This window comes from Trachemys scripta, chromosome 8 (assembly GCF_013100865.1).
Source record: "Trachemys scripta elegans isolate TJP31775 chromosome 8, CAS_Tse_1.0, whole genome shotgun sequence".
Classification (NCBI taxonomy): Eukaryota; Metazoa; Chordata; order Testudines; family Emydidae; genus Trachemys; species Trachemys scripta.
The window spans coordinates 34,513,523-34,538,056 of record NC_048305.1 but is presented as its reverse complement, the minus strand read 5'-3'; the positions used below and the strand labels follow the sequence as shown (position 1 = coordinate 34,538,056).

Genomic DNA, 24,534 nt, shown 5'->3' with positions numbered 1-24,534 from the left:
AATCGGCTGTATACAACCGATTTCAATAAAACCGGCTTCTATAAATTCGAACTAATTTCGTAGTGTAGACATACCCCAAGCAGTGCTGGGCAAGCAGGGCCGGCTCCAGGGTTTTTGCCGCCCCAAGAGGCAGAAAAAAAAGCCGCGATCGTGATCGGAGGCAATTCAGCAGTAGCTCCACTGTGCCGCTTTCTTCTTCGGCGGCAATTCGGCGGCTGGTCCATCCCTCCGAGAGGACCGAGGGACCCACTGCCGAATTACTGCCAAAGAGCTCAACGTGCCGCCCCTTTCCCTTGGCCGTCCCAAGCACCTGCTTGCTGAGCTGGTGCCTGGAGCCGGCCCTGTGGGCAAGGCAGGTGGGGGAGCACTGCCTTGTGCAGCGTCACTTTGCATTGGGTCACTTGACCTCTGCAGGTGGCTTCAGGGGCAGTGACCAGCAGCGATCAGATGGCAGCATGGCCAAGGGCTGTGGGAGCAGAGCTGGAAGCTACCCAAAAGCACTGGGACTCTGTGCAGATGGCATTGGCCTCTGTGGGTGTCCAAAGAACTGTGCAGGACTTAGCAACATTTACAAGACTAGGGGGCCAAACCCCAGCTGGAGCCCTGTTCTTCCCAGCCTCTTAGGGAATGATTTGGAGCAACTCTGGTAGTTTTGTGCCCCCTAGCTTGGCTTTTCCCCGTGTAGGAGATAATGTGGCCACCAAAAATTAGAGATGGAGAAGATGTCTTAGGTCATCAAGTCAATCCCTGCCAGCGCAGGATTGTACTTTGGGGCTTATCTATACATGGTCTTTGTATCACTAGAACTACAAGCCTCTAGTGTGGATGCAGTTATACTGGTGCTTATAGTTACAGCAGTACAAAATCTGGTGTAGACCAGCCCTTATAGGGTCATTCTTAAGTGCTTTGCTCAGGTCAGTTTCCCACCATTCAAGCACTGGGCCTTGCAGTGCTACCCATGGGTCTTCTCTCATTCCAGATGGGATTCCCAGCTGGGCAGCCCAGCCCATCATTGTCCCAGATCCCACATTTGCCATCCTTCTGGATGTATCAACAGCTAGGTTTCCTCTTTGTGATGCAGTTAACAGTGACTAATTCCACTGTGTGTGTGATGGGGTGTCCACCCCACACAAGGCAGAGCAGGCTGCACCTTGGGGGGAGCGAGGGATTGAAAGGCTGATTGATGATGGAACCCAGCTGAGAAGGAACAGGTGGGGCTGGTATAAAGCCAGGAAGTTCACAGCAGAAAGGGGCTTCTGGGGAAGTAGTCTGCAATCACCCCCTGGGAGAAGGGAGTTTGGGCTGATAAACCCGGAGGAGTCAGAAGATGTAGGAAGGAGTCCAGGGCAATAGCAGCAGGGTCTGGGAAAAAGCAGACCACAATTGTTAGACATAGGGTCGCTGGACTGGATCCTGGAGTAGAGGGTGGGCCGGGGTTAGAAGTGATGCAGACTGGACAGTGGAACAGAAGACTGCCTGGGACTGTCGTCCAATAGGACTTTGCAACCCCAGAATGGGAGAACTATAGTGACCGGGCTGGAGGGCCAAGCCATGAAGAGAGTACCTCCTGAGTCACACACAGAGAGGGAGGGAGGTGGCAAGGTGTGTGAATGAGTGGCAGAAGGGGGTGTTGGACCCAGAAGGAGCTGGTCCCCAGAGCAGCCAGGAGGAGGTGCCCTAGTAGTGAGTGGACCCTGTGACACCTTGCCCTTTCCCATAGTCCTGGCCCCTGTCATCAGCTGGGACTTGGAAAACATTAGCTCCCCCATCCATCAGCAAACATTCTTTAGCATCTAATGTTGCAGTTAATGCTTAATTTTATAGCAACCTTTGTAACTAATAGGCTACTAGAGAGAATCTGAGTGAATCGTGGATAGACACGGGTACAGAGACGTTATTCCAACAGCTGCACAAGCACTGGTGCTGCTGACACCTTCCCATCAGCCTCCTGCCACCCTGGAGCTTTAGATGTTGAAAGACACTGGATGGATAGCCCTGGAGACCAATGATTCTGGGTCTTCACAGCATGGACAGTGGCAGCACAAGCATCTTCCATATTCCCAGCCATCGTGCCTCACCCCTGGCCTGGAAACACCAGTGTGAAAGGGGAGTTTGTTCTGCACGGCACATTCAGCGCTTGGCCTATCTACTGTAGTGGTGGTGGATGGTTAGCTAGTGGGAACTGGATCAGCACCACCAAACAGCAGGATGATGGTGCTGACTTTCATCATAGAATCATAGCGTCATAGAATATCAGGGTTGGAAGGGACCTCAGGAGGTCATCTAGTCCAACCCCCTGCTCAAAGCAGGACCAATCCCCAACTAAATCATCCCATCCAGGGCTTTGTCAAGCCTGATCTTAAAAACTTCTAAGGAAGGAGATTCCACCACCTCCCTAGGTAACCCATTCCAGTGCTTCATCACCCTCCTAGTGAAAAAGTTTTTTCTAATATCCAACCTAAACCTCCTCCACTGCAACTTGAGACTCCTTGTTCTGTCATCTACCACCACTGAGAATAGCTGAGCTCCATCCTCTTTCAGCTACTCAGGTCCAGGAACAGATTAGAACCAGCATTATCAGGCCGTGCCTTTAAGGGTGTGTCACTCTGGGAGGAGTGTGTGGCCGTAACTCCCTGAGAAATGGGCTGTGCCCCTTTTCTGGGGGCCCAGGCAGGAAAAGCTGAGGGCCTGGTGCTGAACATAAACTGGGGTGAATCTCTGCTAACGATTCCCACCCAGCCACGAGTTTTGTTGGGATAGCTATTTCAAGAGAGAGATGCTTTTATGGGAAGGAAGAAGTTGTGGTGTTGTGAGATACAGGCCAGGTCTTCACTAGAAATGTTTGCCAAGCCAATGATGTTGGGCGTCGGGGGTGGGGGACGACGTGATTTTTACCACATTTCTGCATGGTCCAAGCCAAGACATTGGGATCAGTACCCAGATCCAGAGCTGACTTGTCCAAAAGTTTGGGACTGTCCTCTAGCTGATGGCATATCTGTTTGTAAAACAGCTGTGGTATCTGCAGACCTGAAATGCCCATGTTGGGCCCACTTTAAAGACATCCCCCCCACCTCCTGTCACTGGCTCTAAAGGCATCAAGGTGTCGTGGGCACCAAGATCCAGACTTGAACGCAGTCATCTTTTAGGGTCTAAAATATCCAGGTACCTTTTGTTATTTCTCTTTCTGCCTGTCCAGGTTCCATCCTCTGTAACAGGAAGTGCCGTGGAACAACCGCTTATCCAGAGGTGGCCAGTCCAGAGTTCAGCACGTGTCAGATGTTCAGGGGTGTTCTGACCAGATTTGGAAAAGTCTGCTGGGCCTGAACCAAAACCCCAGATCCAAACACCCACGGCACTGTGGAACGTCACGTCTGGGGGGAATCTACTTCCAAACCAAAACCACCTGACCAATGAATGTACACCACACACAGATCTAAGAGCCTCTGACTGGGAGCACTCAAGTGGGCTGACCCATCAGAGAGTCCAAGAGCTGGCGCAGATACATTGGCTCAGCAGGATGGTGCTTCCTTTATCAGACTTGATGAGCTGATTAGTGCAATCTGTAATTCAGTCCATTTATGAACTAGTCAGTTACACTGTAACTCAGCTCTCTAATGTTTTCACAAAAGAGCTGTGAAAAACCAGTAAGTTTAGGAAAGGCTGATCATTCCCCTGTGATGCCAAGCATAATTAATGGAGTTAATATATTATCTTTAAAAACACAGCTCTCATTTCTTTCACAATCAGCAGCCAATAACCGTGGTTATAGATTGACTCCATGAACAATGTCGGGTGTATTGACTAAAGTCCTCCCCATGACCATAAAAAGCGTCACTCTACAAAGTCCCCTTGGAAATCCCAGTGGCACTCTGCAGGAGAATGGGGAACAGTTCGGAAGATTTGTCTCAAACCAAGGTGAACATGTTGTTTGCTATTACCATATTTTCACTCCCTCCCCTTCCCTCTCCCCAAATGCATCCATTTCCTTGCTTACCAGTGTTTGATGTAACTATCTGGGAAGTGGGTGGCAAGCTATCTGTGTTGGTTGTTAGAAGGGGAGGGGAGCAGTGATCACAGGTTCTTTCTTAGACTTGTATCTGACGTTAAAGGCAACTTATCATTTGATCATTCTTGGAAGCCAGATTTCACAAAGCGCTTCCCTTTGGACTGACTTATTCAACATACGCCTCTGGCTTAGAAGTGAAGTGGAAGCGACTCGGCCCCCAGTGAGGGGTGACTCCGCTGTGCCACTCAGGAATGGAGCACTTGACAGCAAACAGTGACTTAATAGTCGGAATGAATGAGGTTCAAGTGATGCCGTTTTGTCGCTGCTGGTTCCTCCCCTTGGCACCTGCCTCACCCTGGGCAGCTCCCCCCTTCGACATGGCCCAGGGAACCCTGGCAGCTCCACTATGTGTTCACGGACTCAGCAAAAGGCTTGCGAGGTTCTAAGAATCAGGCCAAGACTGGAGGTCAGGCAGACCCTTCAGTCAGGCCCCAGGAGAGACGAGAGCCCAGAATCCGAGCCACAGAGGATAAGAACCACAGACGGAGAAATGGGATCCAAGAAACTGAGAACTCTTGGGTTTTTTCTCAGATAAATTTGCAAGGAACTTGGTTTTATTTTGTACGGGCTGCTGTAATACAGGGACTGATGCTGTTTGCTGCTGAGCGCATGCAGCTGCCACTGAAGATACTGGGTGTGAAGTGCATTGAGCACCCCACAGCAGGCTCACCCCTTTGCAGGATTGGGCCCATACTGTGGCGGATTTAGTGTGACTCCTTTACAATGCAAAGTAGCAGTTATTCAAGATCCACCTTCCCCTGAGTGGGGGGGAGGAGGGCAGGAAGGGGTGTTAAACACTAGTATATTCTATAGCAATGATCCAAACCCTGTCGGTGTTACTAGTGAAGGGAGAGTGATCTGAGCACCCGGAATTCCTGGCTGCTAATCCCAGCTCTAACACCAATGGACTGGGTGACCTTGAGCAAATCACTTACTCTCTGCCTTGGATTTCCCATCTGTAAAATGGGGGTGATAGGTCACTACTATCTCTTGGGGGTGCTCTGAGGTTTAACTAGTGTTCTGTAAAGGTCTTTGAATGTGCTACACAAGTGGTGACAATACTGTTAAATCCATTCATTTATTTTAAGGAGGGATATTATGTAGCTATGTAACTGCCATTTGATTTCTCTGTACTGTACCTTTGTGTTTCTAAGGCCTGGCCTACACACCAACTGATATAGCTATTACAGTTAGGGAGTGTGACTTTTCACTGATATAATTATACTGGTACCACCCTAGAGTGGATACAATTACACCATTATAAAGGTGTCTCATGCCAGTATCGCTCATTCCCCTTCCTGTATGTGGATTGCTCTACTGGTATAAGCACATTTATACTGGTTTAGCTGCGTCCACATTGAGGGATTGTAGCACTTTAACTATATCACTCTGGCTATGTCTCCACTGGGAGGGGGGTCGATTTAAGATATGCAAATTCAGCTACGCGAATAGCATAGCTGAATTCGACGTATCCGAGCCGACTTACCCCGCTGTGAGGACTGCGGCAAATGGACCGCCGCGGCTCCCCCGTCGACGGCGCTTACTCCTACCTGCACTGGTGGAGTACAAGTGTCGATTCGGGGATCGATTGTCGCGTCCCAACGAGACGCGATAATTCGATCCCTGAGAGATCGATTTCTACCCGCCGATTCAGGCGGGTAGTGAAGATGTAGCCTCTGATAACATTTTAGACCCATATAGTTAAAGCTGCACAACTTAGATAAAGCCTAATCTGCTCAGCTTCAAGGCCAGCAGCTGTTGTGTGAGCAGCACTGCTGCAGCATGTGACAGAGGAGACACACATACCGTGCTCTCACTGAGATGTTCCGTTTGTTCTGTCTCACGTTGCTGCTCCCTGTAATGTCAAGCAAAGCCACTCAGACTGGATGGTGATGGCTGCTCTTTGCATGGGGAACAAAGACCGATTCTTCACTCTCCAGTGCTGTGGTGAGTCTCTCTGGGTTCCCAAAACAGACAAGCTGCTTTTAGCAACAGCCACCAGTCTGGTGGAGACAGTGGCATCCTTCCAATCAGCGCTGCCTGTTCTCCGCTGTGCTCTTTTATTTTCCTGGTTATGGTGCTTCCACCAGCAGTTTCTCTAAGCAATGACTTGCTTTGTCTTCCATGTCCCTCGGGGAAATGCAGAATGGAAATGCAGCTTCCGCCCGGCACGAGGGGATTCCTGAAATCATCACCGAGAACTCGTATGGGAAGGAGCCGGAGAGCGAGGACAAGGTGAGACCAGCGCTCTGCCTAGGATGCCAGGCAGCTGAGACTGCAGCTTGCCACTAGCTTTAGCTGAGGGAGGGGTCCGTTGTTAGGTGAGGGGCTCAGCTGAGCCCTGAGCGAGGGGAGGCATATGGCTGCACTGCCCTAGGAGCAGATCAAGGACCGGCTGGGACTTGAGGAATCACGAACTGCCCCCCTTTGGCTCCATGGAAGAGGCAATCTGTGCCAGCCCTTTACCTGGTGCACATTACTGCAGGCTCAGCTAGCATGCTGCGGGGATGTCACTGGCCAGGCTCCACCCACTGACTCCCTGCCACCCCTTCTTCACCCAACTGGGTACAAGGGCAGGCAGTGCCCCACAATTGCTGCCAGCTGCGATACAGGTAGCCACCACCGGAGAGGAAAGGGGGGCACTGTGGGCACATTGAGCACGTCACAGTCTGCCCCTAAAAAAGTGACACTCCTTGTCTTTAAAGCTCATTGTGGGCTCGTCCCACCTTATCTCCTTGTCTCTGTGTTGCCCCCCGCCCTGGCTCATGTAGCAGCTGGCCTGTCTCAGCACCACACCACTGGTGGGGCTGGAGCCAAAGCCCATTGCATCAATGGAAAAACTCCCATGGAGTGCAACTGGCTTGGTGCGAGAGCCTTCTCCTCTGCAGCCATTGGTGTCTGCAGCACCCTCCTGTAGCCCACTGACTCGGCGGGTATTTTCCCAGCTCCCTGGAGAGTCGTCCCTTCCCCTCTGAAACACAAACATTGAGGCCATTGCGGAATGTGGCAGAGTTACAGCAGGTCGTTACTTTTCTTTTTGTTGGTCAAAGACGTTCCCAAAGTCAGGACCGTTTTGAAAAGGGATGGAGTGAAAAAAGGGAGGGGAGGAAAAAATCCCCGTCAGTGGCATTCTATTTCACTCAGTGGCAAAATGGGGGTGGGCACGGGAGGAGTGGAACAACAACGACCCTTTCACATCTAAAGAAACTTCACTTTTTCAAAACTGAAACGACACACCAAGAGTTCACTTAATTTTCCCTGGGAAATTTTCCTACTAAAGATAAAAAAAAAAACTGAACAAAAGAGTTCAAAGGGAGATTTTTCATTTGAATTTTTTTGGAGGGAGTGACAGGTATTTTGACCAGCTGTAATTGCGAGAGTCGAAAATCACTGGGGCTGGTAACGCTAGTAGGAGGATTGGGGATGAAGCACTGGGTCTGGGCAGTGAAGCCAGAGGCTTGGTGGTAGCAGAGGATCTTTTCTCTGGGTCTTGGCAACTGTTCCTGGGCCTTCAGGGGACTACATTCACAGATTCCAAGGCCTGAGGGACCGTTCTGATCTGCTAATCTGATCTCTGTATAACCCAGGCTGGAGAACCCAGGCAATGAGGCTTGCATCTAGCCCATCATTCCTGGCTGAGCTGTAGCGTCTCATTTAGAAATATATCCAGTCTTGATTGACGGACATCAAGTGATTCAGAATCCACCACATCCTAGATCAAGTGTGCCAATGGTTAATTACCCTCACTGAAAAATTGGCACCTTGTTGCTAGTCTGCATTTGTCTAGTGTCAGCGTCCAACCACTAGATCTTGTTCTGCCCTCTGCTGTCAGAAATCTCTTCCCCATGCAGGTATTATAGACCGTAATCAACTCACCTCTTATTCTTCTCTTGGACAGACTAAATAGTCTGAGCTTCTTTAGTCTCTCGCGATAAGGTAGGCTTGGCAGACGCCACATCATTCTTGTAACTCTGTTCTGCATCCTTTCCAATTTCTCCACATCCTGTTTGACATGTGGCCAGCAGAACTGGACCCAGTATACAATGCCATGTGCAAAGGTAATAGCACCTCCTTATTCCTACTCAATATGGCCCTGCTCACACATCCAAGCATCACGTTCACCCTTTTAGCTACAGAATTGCACTGGGAGCTCCAGTTCTGTTGCCCCCAAAGTCCTCTGCAGCATCACTGCTTTCCAGGATCCTGTCCCTCCTCCTAAGCGTGACCCACATTCTTCGTCCCTTGCATTTGGTTGTATCAAAAGGCATGTTGGTCAAATGAGCTGAGCTTACCAAGTGATGTATAACTGACCTCGGTCCATCTCGCCACCAATTTGTGTGTCCGCTGCCCATCTTACCAGCAATAATTTTCTCCTTCCAGAGCTCTGAGAAGGATAGTGAATAGCGTTGGGCTGAGAACAGATCCCTGCAGGACCCACTAGCAACAGGGAATGCTGCAGGGGTTTAGGGCTAGATGGCAGCTCCCTTCTTGGGCAAAACCCTTCAAGCAGCAGGGCCCTTACCAATGAGCTGGTGGGATAAGAGGAGAGCAGTTCTTCCCTGTGGATTGCACCACTCTGCCCCACATCCTTATGCACAGCATTCCTCGGGAGTGAAGACACCCCTGGAGAGGCCTTTGCCCCTTGCATGTGAAATTCAGACGCCAAGCCTGCACTTTGCCCAGGAAACCGTAGAGCTTTTGGAAATGGCAGGCAAAGGGCCAACAGCTGTAGAACTCCCAGGTAGCACATGGGTTTAACACAGGGTCAGAGCCAGGCCCAACTTACTGAGTTTTGGGGCCCTGTGCACTCTGGAAATTGGGAGGGGGCCCATCACTTCCCTCAAACTAGAGCTCTGCTCCAGCTGTCTGCCCCCACTTATCCTGGCAGCCCCCACACATCCCAGCAGCCCTGACCTACATCCCACTCACCCAACATCCGCCCCCAGCCCCTCACCCACCACTCAGGGACCTTCCTGGCCACCAGCACCCCCTCCCCCCATCTCAGCACCCTGCTCCCATCCCAAGCTAGGGCAGCTCCCCCTGATCACAGCCACCCTGCTCCGCTCACTCCCCTTGCCTGCCCCAGCCCTGCGCTGCTCAGGTTTGGCCCATCAGCTCCCCTATCATGATTGGAGTGTGTGGTGCTGTGACCTGGCGCACGGGGTCACAGCACCACTCCAGCTTGGATTGGGCTTGTTTCCAGTGGGTGGAGGCTCCCTTGAGATGGGGACCCTGTGCAAGTGCACCCAGTGCATGCTGGGTAATCCCAGCCTGCTCTGAGCACTGGCCCCAGGAATGTGTGGCTAATGGAAACAGCAGCACAGTGGAACCAGAGGCTTCAGGGAACCAGAGATGCCAGTGCTGGGTCTGAGTGGTGACACCCAGAATCTCAGAGGGCTGTTTGGAGCCGGCCCCAGGGGGGCTGTGCACGAGTGGGCAAGGAACAGATTGCTTTGTTCCCCCCCCATGCAGGAGCCAGCCAGAATCCCACTGGAGAATGCAGCCCCATCTCCCTGCTAGCCCCTCACTGTCTGAAGGGAGCATGAGAGGTGGGACAGGGTGGTACTAAGTTCCCTTCCTCCCCTGCTGTGGGCATGGAGTAGGGAACACACTGCACTGGGGGCAGAACTATTGCTCCAGTGTGGGCTCCCTATGAGGGGCCAGCCAGATTCTCAGCTGGGGGCTCCAGATGCAATGTGGCCCTTGCAGCAGGCCCGAGGGCTCTCAGGACAGATTGGGTGAGTATGTTACTCCAAGACAGCCGGGGCATAGCAGATGTGTCTCAAATCTCCCTGCACTGGGGCGATCGCTTCAGAGACCAAGTCATGGGGGAGCAAGGAAATCCGCTCACATTTGATTTCTGTCAAGCTTCTCAGCCTAACCGCCAACCTCTGCTCTCTGATCCTGCTGGTGCTGAAATCGCCCTTTCTCCATTTCCAGCGGCAAGCCACAGGCACAGGGAGGGAGCAGAAAGAATTTGACATGATCTATAAAATTGAAGACGTGCCCCCATGGTACCTCTGCATCCTGCTCGGCTTTCAGGTAAGGAAGGAGAGATCAGAGGGCACTGCCCCACTCTCTTGCTTCCAGTGCCCTGTTATGGTCATGACATACACACAGAGAAGTTAATGTATTCTATGTTTTTTAATCTTTCTGGAAGGGTGCAATGTAACACCACTTTATTTCTTAAAATCCAGTCCCTTACCAGCATAAAGAAACAAAACCAGAGAGAGAAAAAGCAGGCTACTCCCTAAAACAGGTATTACGCATTGTCTGGTGCAAACTGACAGTGGCTCACACACTTCCCTACAGAGCTCTCTAGCCTGCAAGCAGGACCAGGACACCATTGAACATCTAAAGTGATCGCTGTACAATTTTAATAGTTTTCCTTATACACGTGCCCTTATACATGACTCTGAGTTTCGGTCTCGTTAGCAGTGGCAAGAGCAAACCCCTGACATTCAGAGGTCTAGTACAAGTCGCAGTGCACCACTTAAGTCCCATAGCACATTGGGACTTAAGCGGTACCACGGCCTTGTGCAGAGGCGAACTTCACTCTCACTGGGAATGAAGGTGAGTTCTCAGATCCGCCCGACAGCCCTAACCAAAGACTCCTTTACCTTCCCTGCTCCAGCACTACCTGACCTGTTTCAGTGGGACGATCGCCGTCCCGTTCCTCCTGGCAGAGTCCCTGTGTGTGGGAAAGGACCAATACACGGTCAGCCAGCTCATCGGCACCATCTTCACCTGCGTCGGGATCACCACGCTGATCCAAACCACGCTGGGGATCCGGTAGGTTGACTCTATGGCAATTGTTCTCCACACTGTCTTTTGGCTGTTGGTCCCTGTTGAACCATTGCACGGGAAGCTTTGAAGGTGAGGCAGAGCAGCGGGCAATTGCAAATGAGGCTTTTCCTTCTTGCTCATGCAGACTCCCCCTGTTTCAAGCAAGCGCACTCGCCTTTCTGGTTCCTGCCAAGTCCATCCTGGCCCTGGAGAAATGGAAATGTCCCCCAGAAGGTAACTGAAGCTTCGTTTACAACCAGGTCATGTGGTAAAGCCCATGAGTCACTTAACAGCCCCTCCAAGTACAACTCTTATAGCTAAGGGTACAACAGGATCATAGCGTTTAAGGCCAGAAGGGGCCACCAGACCTCCACTAGACTGAAAGGGCCTCCACTAGCCTGACCTCTTGCATATTAGGCTAACAACCCCACTCGAGACCTGCACACTAATCCCAACAACCAAAAGGGGACCAAGCCCATAGGAGACAGTTCTAGTATGGGCACAAACTAGGGGGGGCTGAGGTGCACCAGTGCCCGAGGCCCCTGCAGTGGCAGGGAACTGATTAAGTGAGAAATACCCAGAGGAACTTGGCAAGCGACCTGCCCCCAACGCCACAGAGGAAGGTGAAACCCCCAAGGTCGCTGCAGATCTGAGCTGGGGAAATTCCTGCCTTACTCCATATATGGCGTCAGTTAGACTGAGCCTGTGAGCGGGAACAGCCAGCCAAGCGCCTGAGAGAGAGAACACTCAGTGTCATGTGTCAAGTGTCATGGCTGAAGCACAGCTATCAAGAGGTAGTATAGTCTAGTGGGTAGGGCACCAGCCCAGGAGGCCATGGCTCTGTGCCCAGTTCCCTGATGGGTGACCTGGAGCCAGTTCCTTCTTCTCTCTTTCTGCCTCTGTTTCCCCTCCCAGACTGGTCTATTTAGGGCACGTCAACACAGCAAATGAAGGTGTGATTGAAGCACCATTAGGCACGCCAGGGTTAGCCTTAATCCAGCTGGCGTGGGTAACATTGATCACGGCGGCGCAGGTTTTGGTACAGGCTAGCCGTCCCAATACCAGCCCACCAGAGCCCCTGTGTACATACCTGGGCTGCTGGTCCAGGCCGTTGCATTTTCACTGCTATTGTTGCCCATGCTGGGAAGATTAAAGCTCACCCAGATATGCTACTAGTGTTACAATCCCACCTTCACCTGCAGGGCAGAGGTACCCTTCGCTGGTCGGCTCTTTGGGACAGGGATTGGCCCTCACTCTGTGGGTACACGGTGCCAGCACAGTGGGGTCTCTAGATTTCAAGGGAGATGCACCAGTGTAAACAGGACTAGTACAGCAGTGAATCATGCCCTAGGGAGCAGGGCCTGGAGTACTGTTATCCCCGCGTGTCTAACAGCCTCGTTTCATGTCTTAGAGGAGATCTACGGCAATTGGACGTTACCACTGAACACATCTCACGTGTGGCACCCGAGGATGAGAGAAGTAAGCTGTGCTCTCTGACTATGCCGCCAGGGGCGTACACAGCTCAGGGGCCCTGGGGATCTGTCTCTCCAGGACACGGGAAAGAAGACTCCCCCCAGACAAACACCCAACTTGCTTACGTCTCGGCCGCATTAGGGCCACGCACCTTGGTGTTTATGAGATTCACCCCTGTGCAGGGGGCCAGTGCAAAGTGCAGGTGCCACTTCTGTCCTGTGCAAGCCACAGCAATTTCCCCCTGCTTCTGCAGTCATGTCCAGCCAAGACACACAAGCAGGAGGGCCTTCCAGGTGACTCTAGCCATGGTTGGGTGCACTTGACTGGTCAATTGGAAATACCTTCAAACACATCTCAGGCCAGTGCTCAGACATGCCAGTAGCACCGTAGCTGTGAATGGTGCTGGTGTCTGTCTCAGTGCAGAGCAATTGCCTATTAGTTAGGACACTGGGCTAGGATGTGGGAGACCTGTGCTGAATTCCCTGCTCTGCCCTGTACTTCCTGTGTGACACTGGGCAAGTCACTTAGTCTGTCTGCCTCAGTTCTCAGCTGTGCAATGGGGCTAGCACTGCCCTACCACACAGGGTGTGGGACGATAAATACATATAAGATAGTGCGGTGCTTTGAGATTCGCTGATGGAAAGGGCTATGTAAGAGCCAGGTATTGTTATTAACAAGGTCTATGCTGATAGATGGAGAGATACCGAAGTGACACCATCCTCCCTCAGCCCGGGAAGCTCCCATGTGCAAAAAAATCCAGTTTGGAATGGGACATAACCCTCCAGGCTTTAGGGCATAAGCCAGCCTCTAACTATGGAGAACTAGGAGGAATCTTTCCCTTGGGGCTGGTTAGCCCCTAACAGCCCACTGCAGGTCTCCCTGCAGCTTCCTATGGAGAAGCTGGTGCTGGCCCCAGCTGGAGGCAGGATCCTGGATTAGCTAGATCCCTGGTCTGATCCAATGTGGCAATTCCTGTGTCCAATGGAAGGTGGACACCAGACAGCACCTCCTGCTGGGAAGTAGGCTAAGACCCAGAAAATGCAGCTCATCACTGGGTTGCCTGGCCATGGCAGAGAGTTTCAGAGTTGCTGGGTTTTATAACGTGTAAAATGCAGTTATTCTCCAGTGGTTTAATCTTCTAATCAAACAAGAGGACTTACTTTACAGCAGCTACAAGAGTTCCGGCTCTCGCGCTGCACTCAAACAGGAGAGGCCTGGCCTGTGGCCTCCCAGACATCATCCGACTGGACTGACTGCGGCTCCCGGGCTTATTCACTAGTCAGCTTCATTTTACCCAAGACACATTTTATATGTTTTTAGTCATTTGCTCTTCTTTGAACCAGGATGCAGCCGTTTAGAATTGCTTGTCTCTTGCATGATACTGGCATGTCCCCTTACGCTGTTCAACCCAACCTTCTCTAACTTGTGAAGAGCATGGGCTGGATGGATGGATGGACGGATGGATATATATATAATGACTGGATGGATGGATGGATGGATGGATGGATGGATGGATGGATATTCCCATTCCCATCCCAGTCCAAGGTTCTTCCATGCTTTATTCCTTTCCCTTCCTCCATGATGAAGCCTTCCCCAGCACAACATCACTCCCTGTGGACAAGGGCTAAACCCTTGTAGCTGATGGCCACAGTGCTCTCTGCCCATGTGGGGCAGAATGTGCTGCCTCCACAGCCCCAGGGATGGGGGGCCGGGCTCAGCATCCAAGGTCAGAGCCATGCAAATGCCACTAGGCCTCCAGGCTCATCCCTATCTGTAGCACCTGCGCGGGTGGAGGAGCCTGGCAGCATGTGACAGCTCAGAGCTGACCACATCTCCACACCTCACATGCTTTCCCCCCCCTTTTGCACCATAGATCCAAGGGGCGATCATCGTGTCCAGCCTGGTGGAAGTGGTGATCGGGCTTGTGGGGCTGCCAGGAGCACTGCTCAGCTACATTGGACCTCTCACCGTTACTCCCACCGTCTCCCTGATAGGACTGTCAGTCTTCCAAGCTGCGGGGGACCGCGCAGGATCGCACTGGGGCATTGCAGCATTGTACGCTCCTCGCTTATCATACAGAGACCAGCCACAGGGCTCACAGAGTGACATGCTGCTAGCACATAGTGTCACACCCTCATGGGTGTGCATATCTGGAGGCAAAATCTGGCCCTTAAGCTCCAAGTTACCCCCATCCCAGGGTTAAATTCCATCCCCAGACGCATTTGCTGATTGCAGTGGGGTTTGCCCTATAGACCTGATCCTGCTCTAATTGAAGCCAATGGGAGTTTTGCCTATATTTGCATATTTCATATTAAAAACATGCAGCTCTGCTCCATGTAACTTACAGCAACTGTTTTTTCATAATCAAGATCACTTGATAATGAGTATTCAAGCCAAAAAGGGGGACAAAGGTTGAGCGGGGAAGAGTAGATGGGATTAGTCATTGCTTTGCTGAGTTTTCAATAGGATGCAAGGTTCAAAATCTTGTCTGATAACTGATCTGACTGTGTGTCTGTCTATTCTAGAAGCATATAGGACACCAACCACCACCATATCTAAGTACCAGAGCTAACTGAAAATAACATGAAAGTTCAACCTGTGTTTTTGTCCCAAATTAGGATGAAAAGTTGAAATATCAAAAATTTTGGCCGAGCAAAATGTTCTGAAAAAATTCTATTTGGAAATGTCAAAATATTTCAGCTCTGTTCTACATTAAGCTGTGTGTGCCTGAGCTGCAGCAGTACCTCATGGGAGTTATACTCAGATGCTTCATGCCTCCATTCACCTCTAGCCATACTACATCTCCCATAATGCATCAGAGGCATGGGACTCTCAAGATGCATTGTGGCAGTTCAGCATGAAGGGAAACTGTGATGCATTATGGGAGATGCAGCCCAGTCAGGGAGTCTGACCAATAGAAGAAAATGGGGGCACTACAACTCCCATGAGGCCCTACCACAGCTCAGACAAACACAGGTTAACATCAAACTGTCCAGAAACAAAACATTTGATTCAGTTTGATAAACCAAAATGTTTTGATTCCGCTTGACCTGACCCAAGTAGAAAATCAAAAAAATTTCCCCTGGAAAAATCTTGATTTTGCAGCCACTGCAGGAAAAAACATTTGACAGAAAATTCCTGACCAGGTCCACTCAGCACCCAATACATCCTGCTGTTGTAGCCCAGCTAGTGAACAGTGGATTAGTTTACTCCAGTCAACTAAACATACGTAAGGCAAACACCTCACCGGGATTATCCTTCACCATTTACTTGTGACACGTTCTCAGAAAACAACAGGAACTCCGAACTTAGCAGACACAAAATGATGAATGGGGAAATTGGCCACTGGCACCCACAGGCATGTTTGCCACACCAGCATGGATTGTATGTTCTTCTCATACACCAGATCTGTTCTCCTTCTCATTTCTGCATAGCCCAATGGACACTGGCTTGCATAGACTGGCCCGTAACTGGTTAAAACCATTTGGGTTCAAATACACTATTGTTAATATTATTCATGGTAGTGCCCAGGAGCGCCAGTCATGGACCAAGATCCCGTTGCACTAGGTGCTGTACAAATGCAGAACAAAAAGATGGGCCTGTGCCCAGAGAGCGTATGATCTCTGGACAATGGTGCAATTCGGCCCTCAGGAAGTTCCCCTTCTGCATTTCCTAGGGATGTCCTAATGACTCTTTTTCTCTTTTCAATAGATCCATTTTTCTGATTGTTTTATTTGCCCAGTACCTGCGAAATGCGACCTTTCGGCTGCCTGGTTACAAATGGGGGAAAGGCTGTATTGTGTTCAGGCTACAGATCTTCAAAATGTTCCCGGTATGGATGGTCCCGTCCTCTGATAATTACCAATGACTGGTGAAACCTCCCACAGCTCAGCGGTCTGGGTCAGATACATACCAGGAGGTCTCCAGGCCTGTGACGGAAACATCTATGAACGATCTAGTGCTGCTGGGGCTGTGGTGTTGGGCTAGCAATCGCTAGCACTTACAGAAAGTGTGGCCATGGCTGTGACATTTTGGCACTAACCATGCTGGCCAGAACCAAGGAAAGCAGAAATACTTGGAAATGTGAAATAAATGGGGGAAAGACTGGAATTAACTGAACTTTTCCAGACCTCAAAATACTGTCCTGGATGGGTGCGTGCACTGGTGCCACCACTGCCCTCTAGAGTATGGACTGGGTACTATTCCACTGTGTGGCAGGGTCCTGCTACAGCTAAGGGCTGAGAGAGCTTCTTCAACAGGGGCTGAATTGTGGGGTTGGATGTGCTAACTTCAAACCCTGCTGTTGCTGTGCTGGTCTCAATGGTCCCACAGCACCGGGATCTCTGTGAAGCCATAGATAGCCCTGGAGTTGTTAGTGTAGGTTGGGGGTTTGGATTCCATGGTGGGCAATTCTCGCTGTATTTGGAGCAGTTCTCCCATCCATCTGAGTGTTGCTGCTCAGTGTGCCTGGAGAGTTATGTTACATGGGCCTCTGTTTTTCATCCCCAGATCATCCTGGCCATCATGGTGGTGTGGCTGCTGTGCTATATTTTAACACTGACGGATGTTTTCCCACGCGATGCTGAGGCATATGGCTACAAGGCCAGGACGGACGCCAGGGGGAAAATCATGTCAATTGCACCCTGGTTTCGCCTACCGTACCCTTGTGAGTGAACATGAGATTCTCTTGTGAATCATGAGGGATCAGGGAAAGTGTTTGCAGAAGTGTACACACGTTTCCGTGCAGTGCACAAGTCAGGTTTGCCTGCCATTGGTGCACATACCAGCCCAGCTCGCAGGACACTTTTGCACGCTTCCCCAGGCAAGGCAAGGAGCTGGGGCACCTTGCCCCGCTCAGTATCTTCCACTGATCCTCAGAATTTGCCCCCTCGCTCTGCTCCCCATGCTGGAGCTCAGACTGGGGGAGCGAAGTGACCCTTTCCCCTAACCAGATACTCAGCAGAAGCTGCTGTAGGGAAAAGATCACCCTCTACCATCTCCCCTGGTGCACAGCACTGCGCAGGGCCATGGGGGTCCATACTGATTCACAGGGACAGGAGTCCACTAGGAACACCCACAGCTGAGTGGGTGGCCCAGGAGCAGAGGAGAGACGCTAAGGCTGGCCGGGCATGGCCTGAGCTGACATCCTCCTGCACACTGCACAGCCACCGCCCCCATGGCTGACTGCACCACAGGAGCAGAGAAGAAACCTGGGTGGTTCTCAAGAAGCAACCTGCAGCAGCAGAAGTATATCCCCAGTGTGTGTGTGTTGGGGGAGGAATCTAGGGGCTTGCAGCTTCCCCCACCCCCACTGCCCCACAGCTGTGTTTGGGCTGCCCAGGTCACCTGTGCCAAGCTCAAATCCATAGTGCGCTTTGTCAGAAGGATAATTGGCTGAGCAGCCTTTGCCAGCACACCCTGTGTCTGGCCCTTTGAGATGGGCAGGGCGCAGTCTGGAACCCATGCTAGAGCGGCTCCTGAGCAGGCATGGCCATGTTCAGGGCTTGGGATGCCCGGGGCAGCTCATCCCTTGCTCTGCTTTGCCCGATGCAGGTCAGTGGGGCTTGCCCACCGTGACGGCAGCAGCTGTGTTAGGGATGTTCAGCGCTACCCTGGCTGGCATTATCGAGTCCATCGGGGATTACTACGCCTGTGCCAGGCTGGCGGGGGCTCCGGCGCCACCCATCCATGCCATTAATAGGTACGGTACGAGCAGCTCACCCATCCCTCTAAATCATACACGGGTTTGTGCAGGAGACCCGGGGTTTGCACCACAGCAGGACGATTCCTACTGGGCAGCAGTGGGTGGGAGCCAGGACACCTGAGTTCTAGGCTCACGTGTGCTAGCCAGGTTTTCAATGCCCAGCATTTGGCCCCTCAGTAACTTTGGCCTGGCTTTCTAAGGGGCTGCGCACCCAAAGCTCCCATGAGGGCAGCTGGAGCTGCAGGTTCAGCACCTTGGAAATGTAGGTGCCGAAACATGGCTGTAGTGCTACTATTTGGCACCCAAATTTGACCCCCCATAACAGGCTACCATTTGGCACCCGTAACCTGGCTGAGCTCGCCCTCCCCAGGTGGTAACTGGGACAACGCTCCCCATCTCCCATGTTTGTCGAGCACTTAGAACATGCCATACGCTGTGCAAGTGCCCCGTGCATGAATGTGAACCTCGCCCATGCTTTGTGCCAGGGACGGTTACAACGAGGCTGGGGCATGCCCCAGCCACGGCGCTATCTCCCACTGCAGGGGAATTGCTAGCCACTCGTGGCAGGCAATGTGTGCTGCACCCTTTCCCATTGCAGGGGAGCAGAAGCCGCTGGCTGGAAATTCTCCCACCACAGCCCTGCCCTGTCTGCAACCCCTCCGGTGGAGGCTGTGTCTGCCGCATGCAATCTGCCCCTAAGTGCCCTCATGCATCCCTGCCCTCTCCAAATGCTGCCCTGAGAGCTGCCAATGCGGTGGGAAGTGAAATTTCACCCAATGAAATGAATAGGCAGCAGATTTAAAACAAACAAAAGGAAGTATTTCTTCACACAACGCACAGTCAACCTATAGGACTCTCTGCCAGAAGATGTTGTGAAGGCCAAGATTATAACAGGGTTCAAAAAAGAACTAGATAAATTCATTGAGGATAGGTCCATCAATGGCTATTAGCCAGGATGGGCAGGGATGGTGTCCCTAGCCTCTGTTTGCCAGAGGCTGGAGATGAGCGACAGGAGATGGAGCACTTGATGATACCTGTTCTGTTCATTCCCTCTGGGGCACCTGGCATTGGCCACTATCGGCAGACAGGATACTGGGCTAGATGGACCTTTGGTCTGACCCAGTATGGCCATTCTTATGTTCGATGAAATTTCTTGGGTTTGCTTGTGTTTCCAGAGGCATTTTTACAGAGGGGATCTCCTGTATCATAGCTGGGCTGCTGGGAACGGGCAACGGCTCCACATCCTCAAGTCCCAACATCGGTGTCTTGGGCATCACAAAGGTACCAGCCAGTGAGCTTCTTTGGACACCTCCCCTCTGTGCAGAGTCAGGTGGGATCGCTGTAAAGCTCTCGGCACCTGGACTGATCAGCCGATGCCCAGCACAGCTACCGGCCTCTCGCCTGTGCTGCAGAGAATATCAGCATCTTCCACTGGCATCCTGGTTATTTTGTGGGTGCAACAGAAGGTGCAGGGTTCAGGCTATAAAACCCTTCAGGGATCCATAGACACCATGGCCCACGTTTTTTTCTTATGATGTAGCCTCTCCATGATGCTATTCCTAAGCCATAAAGAGGGCTTAAATGGCCCGTGCAATACTCTGCTCCTGAGGCTGGAGGGGGTTCTACAGCCAGCACAGAGCTGGCATAATAGCTCTCTCCAAGCCCCTGGTGTACGTCATGGGCTGGGGACGCAAGAGATCAGGCAGAGGGATAACAGCACATGGAAGCTGACACAACTTAGAGCAGTACTAAGGCTGCTCTAAATTGCACCCAGAGCCCAGCATGGCACTGAATTAGGGAGGTGCTGTGGTGGCTTAATGCCATTTTGTGGCCCAGTGTAGAACCGAAGGAGCAGAAACTCTGGCTTACTCTCGCTCATAGTGCACCAGCCTGACTGCTCTGCTCAGCTGAACGTTGGTAGCCCCAGATTTGCTGGCTCTGGGGCAGCTGGTGGAGCATTCTCAGCAGCCAAACCTCCGTTCTGGGATTCACGCTCCATCTGGGCCTGAGTCCCAGCTCAGTGCAGGGTCTATCTAGTTTCTGATGCTGGCCCTGAGGCCCTTCCTGGTCACTGTGTTCATATAATGTGTGTCTGCAATAGCCCCTCTATGACATTGCTGTGGCCTCTTCTGCCCCTGAGACCTTGGACCCGCCTGGTTCCACTTGCCTCGCAGTCAGAGTTCGCTTTCTGTCCCTGGGCACCTGTCAGTAAGTCTAGCTATCTATGGTGCTTCTCTGCCCCCTCTTGTGTCTGAGTGCCTCCCACTCACTGCATTTAGCCTCACAACCCCCCTGGGAGGTGGGGGTGGTGATCCCAGAGCTCGGACTGCAGCCCAAGGCTGGAAATCAACAGCCCCACAGCAGTGAGCCTGAGTCAGCTTGCCCAGGCCAGCTGTGAGGTTTGAATTGCAGTGTAGACATACCCAAAGTGCCTTGCCTAAGTGCTGTGGGAGCCAGGTCAGGGTGTCCTGAACACACGAGACTTTTCGGGTCGATTTTCCAGAACCAGAGAGAAGGTTGTGAAATAAAAACTTTGCGTAGAACAATACCCGGGGCTGGCTGCGGCCTGGGGCCTGCGTCCGGGTTCCAAAGCAGCACTTTAGAGAGCTGCCAACCTCACGCGTGAAAGAGCTCGACCAGAGGCTGCTCTGACTCACAAGAGGCTGAGCTGTGCAGGACACCGGCTCACAGGGAAGGGAGGTGGTTCGTAGTTGGGGCACTGCACTGGGATATGGGATTTATACGTCTAAGCTCCCTTCCTTGCTCTGTGACAGGTTTTCTCTGTTACCTTGAGCCACCCCCCTCCATTCCCCACGCCTGGAAATGGGCATAAAACATCACAGGAGTGTGGCAGGGCTAAGATTGGAGGGAAGATGCTCGTAGAAGGGCTCAGGCTTGCTGGTGTTTCTCACCCAATGCAGGGTAGAGCACGCACCACTGAGACTAACAAATAGTGCTCAGCCCATAGCGAAAGCTCTGGCTCGCCAGTCTCTCCCCATGAAACAGAACATCCCCCCCCTCTTTAATTTCTAAAGTCTGACGCAGCTTGGTGCACTGAGCAGGGAGTGAGGAGATCTGGGGTCTCAGGCACTGCATGAGCTTGCACAAATCACTTCATTTCACTGTATCTCAGTTTCCCCATCCCACTGTCACCCAGAAATCAGTGCCGGAGTCTGGGTATACTGTCAGTGCCACATGTTTGTTTAGACTGTGTGGCTCAGTCCTTGAGCAGAGGAGGTCACAGACAGCACCCAGAAAAACCACGTTCAGGGCTCTCAGGCCAAGCACCAGTGCCTGGTTCCCAGAGAGCAATGCTGCTGCAAAAATTCCCACTATGTTAGAGAGAGTAAGGCAACAAGCAACTCCTGTCCTGCTTGCAACAGCTCCCCCAAAAGGAACTGTATCACAAACCTAGCAACAACACAGCAGGTCTTCACAGACTGTGCCCTTGTTTGCATACTAAGAAAAGGAACTGGTAGAACTCTGGGTATGTCTACACAGCAAAAAACCCTGGAGGTGCGAATCTCAGAGCCTATGTCTACAGACTCAGGCTTGCAGTGCTCCCACTATAGTGCTAAAACCAGCCATCTAGACATTCCCACTCAGCCTGGAGCTTGGGCTCTGAAACTGTGTAGATGTACCCTACACAGAGGCATCTGGTATCTCCCACCATAACAATACTTACCTCCTTTGGGAAGTGCTTTGAGATCTCTGGATGAACAGAGCTGTATAATAGCTACGTATTATTAAGCCTGGAATGACTCTAGCCAATTTGCTTCACCTTGTTGCTGGTTTTTCTCTACAGGTGGGCAGCAGAAGAGTGGTGCAATATGGAGCTGGGATCATGCTTGTTTTGGGAACCATCGGCAAGTTCACGGCTCTGTTCGCCTCTCTCCCTGACCCTATCCTCGGAGGGATGTTCTGTACATTATTCGGTAACGTACCTATAAAGATATGTTTATAAATGTAATCAGCAGAGTATCAAGGCAAAATTAAGATTAAATTGCAGTGTTTTTTCCTACCAATCCTTTCCTAATATATTCATTTACATTTGATTGGCCTAAAAGTGACTTATAGAGCTTGCGCCAGGCTGACATTTGCAACGCTGCCTAAGAGAGTTGGCTGCCCAGTGCCCATCAACATTGGCTTTGAAGCTCTCCACTTAACAGCTTGCTTTCCTTTCAGAATCAGTTACAGGGAACAATCTCAAAGATGCAAAAGAACTGCAGCTACATAGCATCACTGGGGATTGGGAGGGTAACCGTGGGATGCACTGCTACTGCCTATATTCTAGGGTTCACGTTTTCCTCCAGATGTAAGAGATTATCATTAGTGCGAGCTATACTTTTGTCTCTTGACCCTAAGTGGTGGGGCTGTCAATGCATTATAGCAGCCTTAGGCCTTGTCCATATTCAAAGTCAAATCAGTGTAACTTTAAATCTGTTTCAGAAGTGATTTAGTTAAACTGGTGCAGAATACAGTGTGACCGCAGTTACTTCAATTTCAGGCTGGTTTATATTGATTTAGCTTAACTTGGTAATGAATCAATTTAAGTTAAATTGATATAAACCAGATTTAAATCATATTAAGAGCGTCCACACAGGTGTTTGCACTGGTCTGATTTAATCAGATTTGGATCACACTTTCAGGCTTGATCTACACTTCAAAGTTAAGTCAACATAGCATAGTCAGAGGTCTGAAAAAAATCACACCTCTTTCTGACAAGCTGTGCCAGCCTAATCCCCAGCTATGTCGACAGAAGCATTCTTCTGTTGCCATAGCTACGGTCGTTCGGCAGGTGGTGTTTCTGCACCAATGGAAAACCCCTTCTGTCGATGTAGGCTGTGTCTACGTGATGGGTTGATGCCAGCATAGTTACGGTGATGTAACTATGCCAGTATAGTCTCTCTAGCATTAGATATACCCTTAGTTAAACTGGTACAACTTTCAGAATAGAGATGGCTTTAGTGGTACCTAATTTTTTGCCTCTCAGTCCCAATGACTCAGCAGGTGGCCACCTCTACCTCGCACGGAATGCACACAGACCCTCTGTCTCTATAACAAGGCTGTGTTTTCTCTGTTTGCACATTTTCAGGCATGATCACAGCTGTTGGCCTTTCCAACCTGCAGTTTGTTGACATGAACTCCTCCCGCAATCTTTTCATTCTGGGATTTGCAATGTTTTTCGGGCTGACGTTGCCAAACTACTTGGATTCGCGCCCCAATGCCATTAACACAGGTATGCCTCTTGGATTAAAGCCTCAAAACATGCTTTAGATCCCCTATTAATACTGCAGTGAATGGAGGACTCTACTGAACTCTTGGCATCAAGTAAGATAGGAATGTGGGTCTCTTGGGCACCATGCTAATGCATGGTACAAGTGATTATCAATATTGCAATTCTTAATGATGTGGAATGACATTAGGAATTTTATGTCGCTTCCATAGGAATGTGGGGGGATTTAGGGCATTTGTCCTGCTCCAAATGAGATCTAAACCCTAGTTAGCTTGCTTTTGTTTGCAGCTGTTGGTCTCTTCTCCCTTTTGATATGTGCCTATAGCTACGCTCAGCATTTCAACACATGGTGTGCTTTATAAACTAGATTTTTAGGAACTCTAATAAAACAAAATGGACAATGGGATATGAGATAACACATACAGAGTCAGAGGGCCTGAGATGCTCATATAAGCCGAGTGAAGAGGAAAAGCAGGAAGGTAGGTAGATAAGAGAGATGTCTTTGAGTATCAATTTAATCTAATCTGGGCCCACAAACGCCTTAGTCATAATCAAAGGTATTGCATGGCATCACTGGAGTTTATTGGTAGGAAACAGCCAGTCGTCTTTAAATACACACACTAGTCTTATTTTTCTTTTTCAGACAGACGATAGTAGCATCTAACCCAGTGCTCTGTGTTAATCAGTGTAACATTCTGCATGTTTTATAGGTGTTCCTGAAGTGGACCAAATATTAACAGTGCTGTTAACAACAGAAATGTTTGTTGGGGGTGGCATTGCCTTCATATTGGACAACACCATTCCAGGTACAGCCATTGCAAGCTTTCACGACAAGGCCTTATAATGCATTGGTGCTAGGGTTACCATATTTTAAGCCTCCAAAAGGAGGACACTCCACGGGGCTCCGGCCCCGCCCCCAGCCCCGCCCCAACTCCGCCCCTTCCCCAAAGTCCCCGCCCCAACTCCGCCCCCTCCCCTGCTTCCCGCGAATATTTGATTCGCGGGAAGCCTGAAGCAGGTAAGGGGAGTGTGGGGGGAGGAGACGCGGCCCAGTCTGCCCCCCCCCCGGCGTCTCCAGCCTGGGTCAGCCTGCCCAGCACTGCCGGTCCCGGCCGAGCACCCCCGGCCCGCCCAGCACCGCCGGCCCCCGGGCCCCCGGACGAGCACCCCCGGCCGAGCACCCCCGGCCGGGCCCCGCCGACTGCCGGCCCGGCTCCCGAGCCCCCGGCCCGGCCCGGCCGGCTCCCGGCACCGCCGGCCGACCCCGAA

General features: G+C 51.2%; 1 protein-coding gene across 1 annotated transcript in view; it reads left to right on the top strand.

The window, feature by feature from the left end:
• Positions 1-3,817: 3,817 nt before the first annotated feature.
• Positions 3,818-24,534, top strand: part of SLC23A1 (solute carrier family 23 member 1) — a 25,287-nt gene continuing 4,570 nt past the window's right edge. The window contains exons 1-14 of the mRNA XM_034778746.1: positions 3,818-3,915; positions 6,212-6,301; positions 10,007-10,108; positions 10,701-10,858; positions 10,998-11,086; positions 12,264-12,331; positions 14,199-14,380; positions 16,037-16,157; positions 16,835-16,991; positions 17,879-18,026; positions 19,205-19,310; positions 21,835-21,964; positions 23,125-23,268; positions 23,976-24,071. Of these exons, the coding sequence (XP_034634637.1) occupies positions 3,880-3,915; positions 6,212-6,301; positions 10,007-10,108; positions 10,701-10,858; positions 10,998-11,086; positions 12,264-12,331; positions 14,199-14,380; positions 16,037-16,157; positions 16,835-16,991; positions 17,879-18,026; positions 19,205-19,310; positions 21,835-21,964; positions 23,125-23,268; positions 23,976-24,071 (1,627 nt within the window). The 5' untranslated portion in view covers positions 3,818-3,879. The remainder of the gene's footprint in view (positions 3,916-6,211; positions 6,302-10,006; positions 10,109-10,700; positions 10,859-10,997; positions 11,087-12,263; positions 12,332-14,198; positions 14,381-16,036; positions 16,158-16,834; positions 16,992-17,878; positions 18,027-19,204; positions 19,311-21,834; positions 21,965-23,124; positions 23,269-23,975; positions 24,072-24,534) is intronic.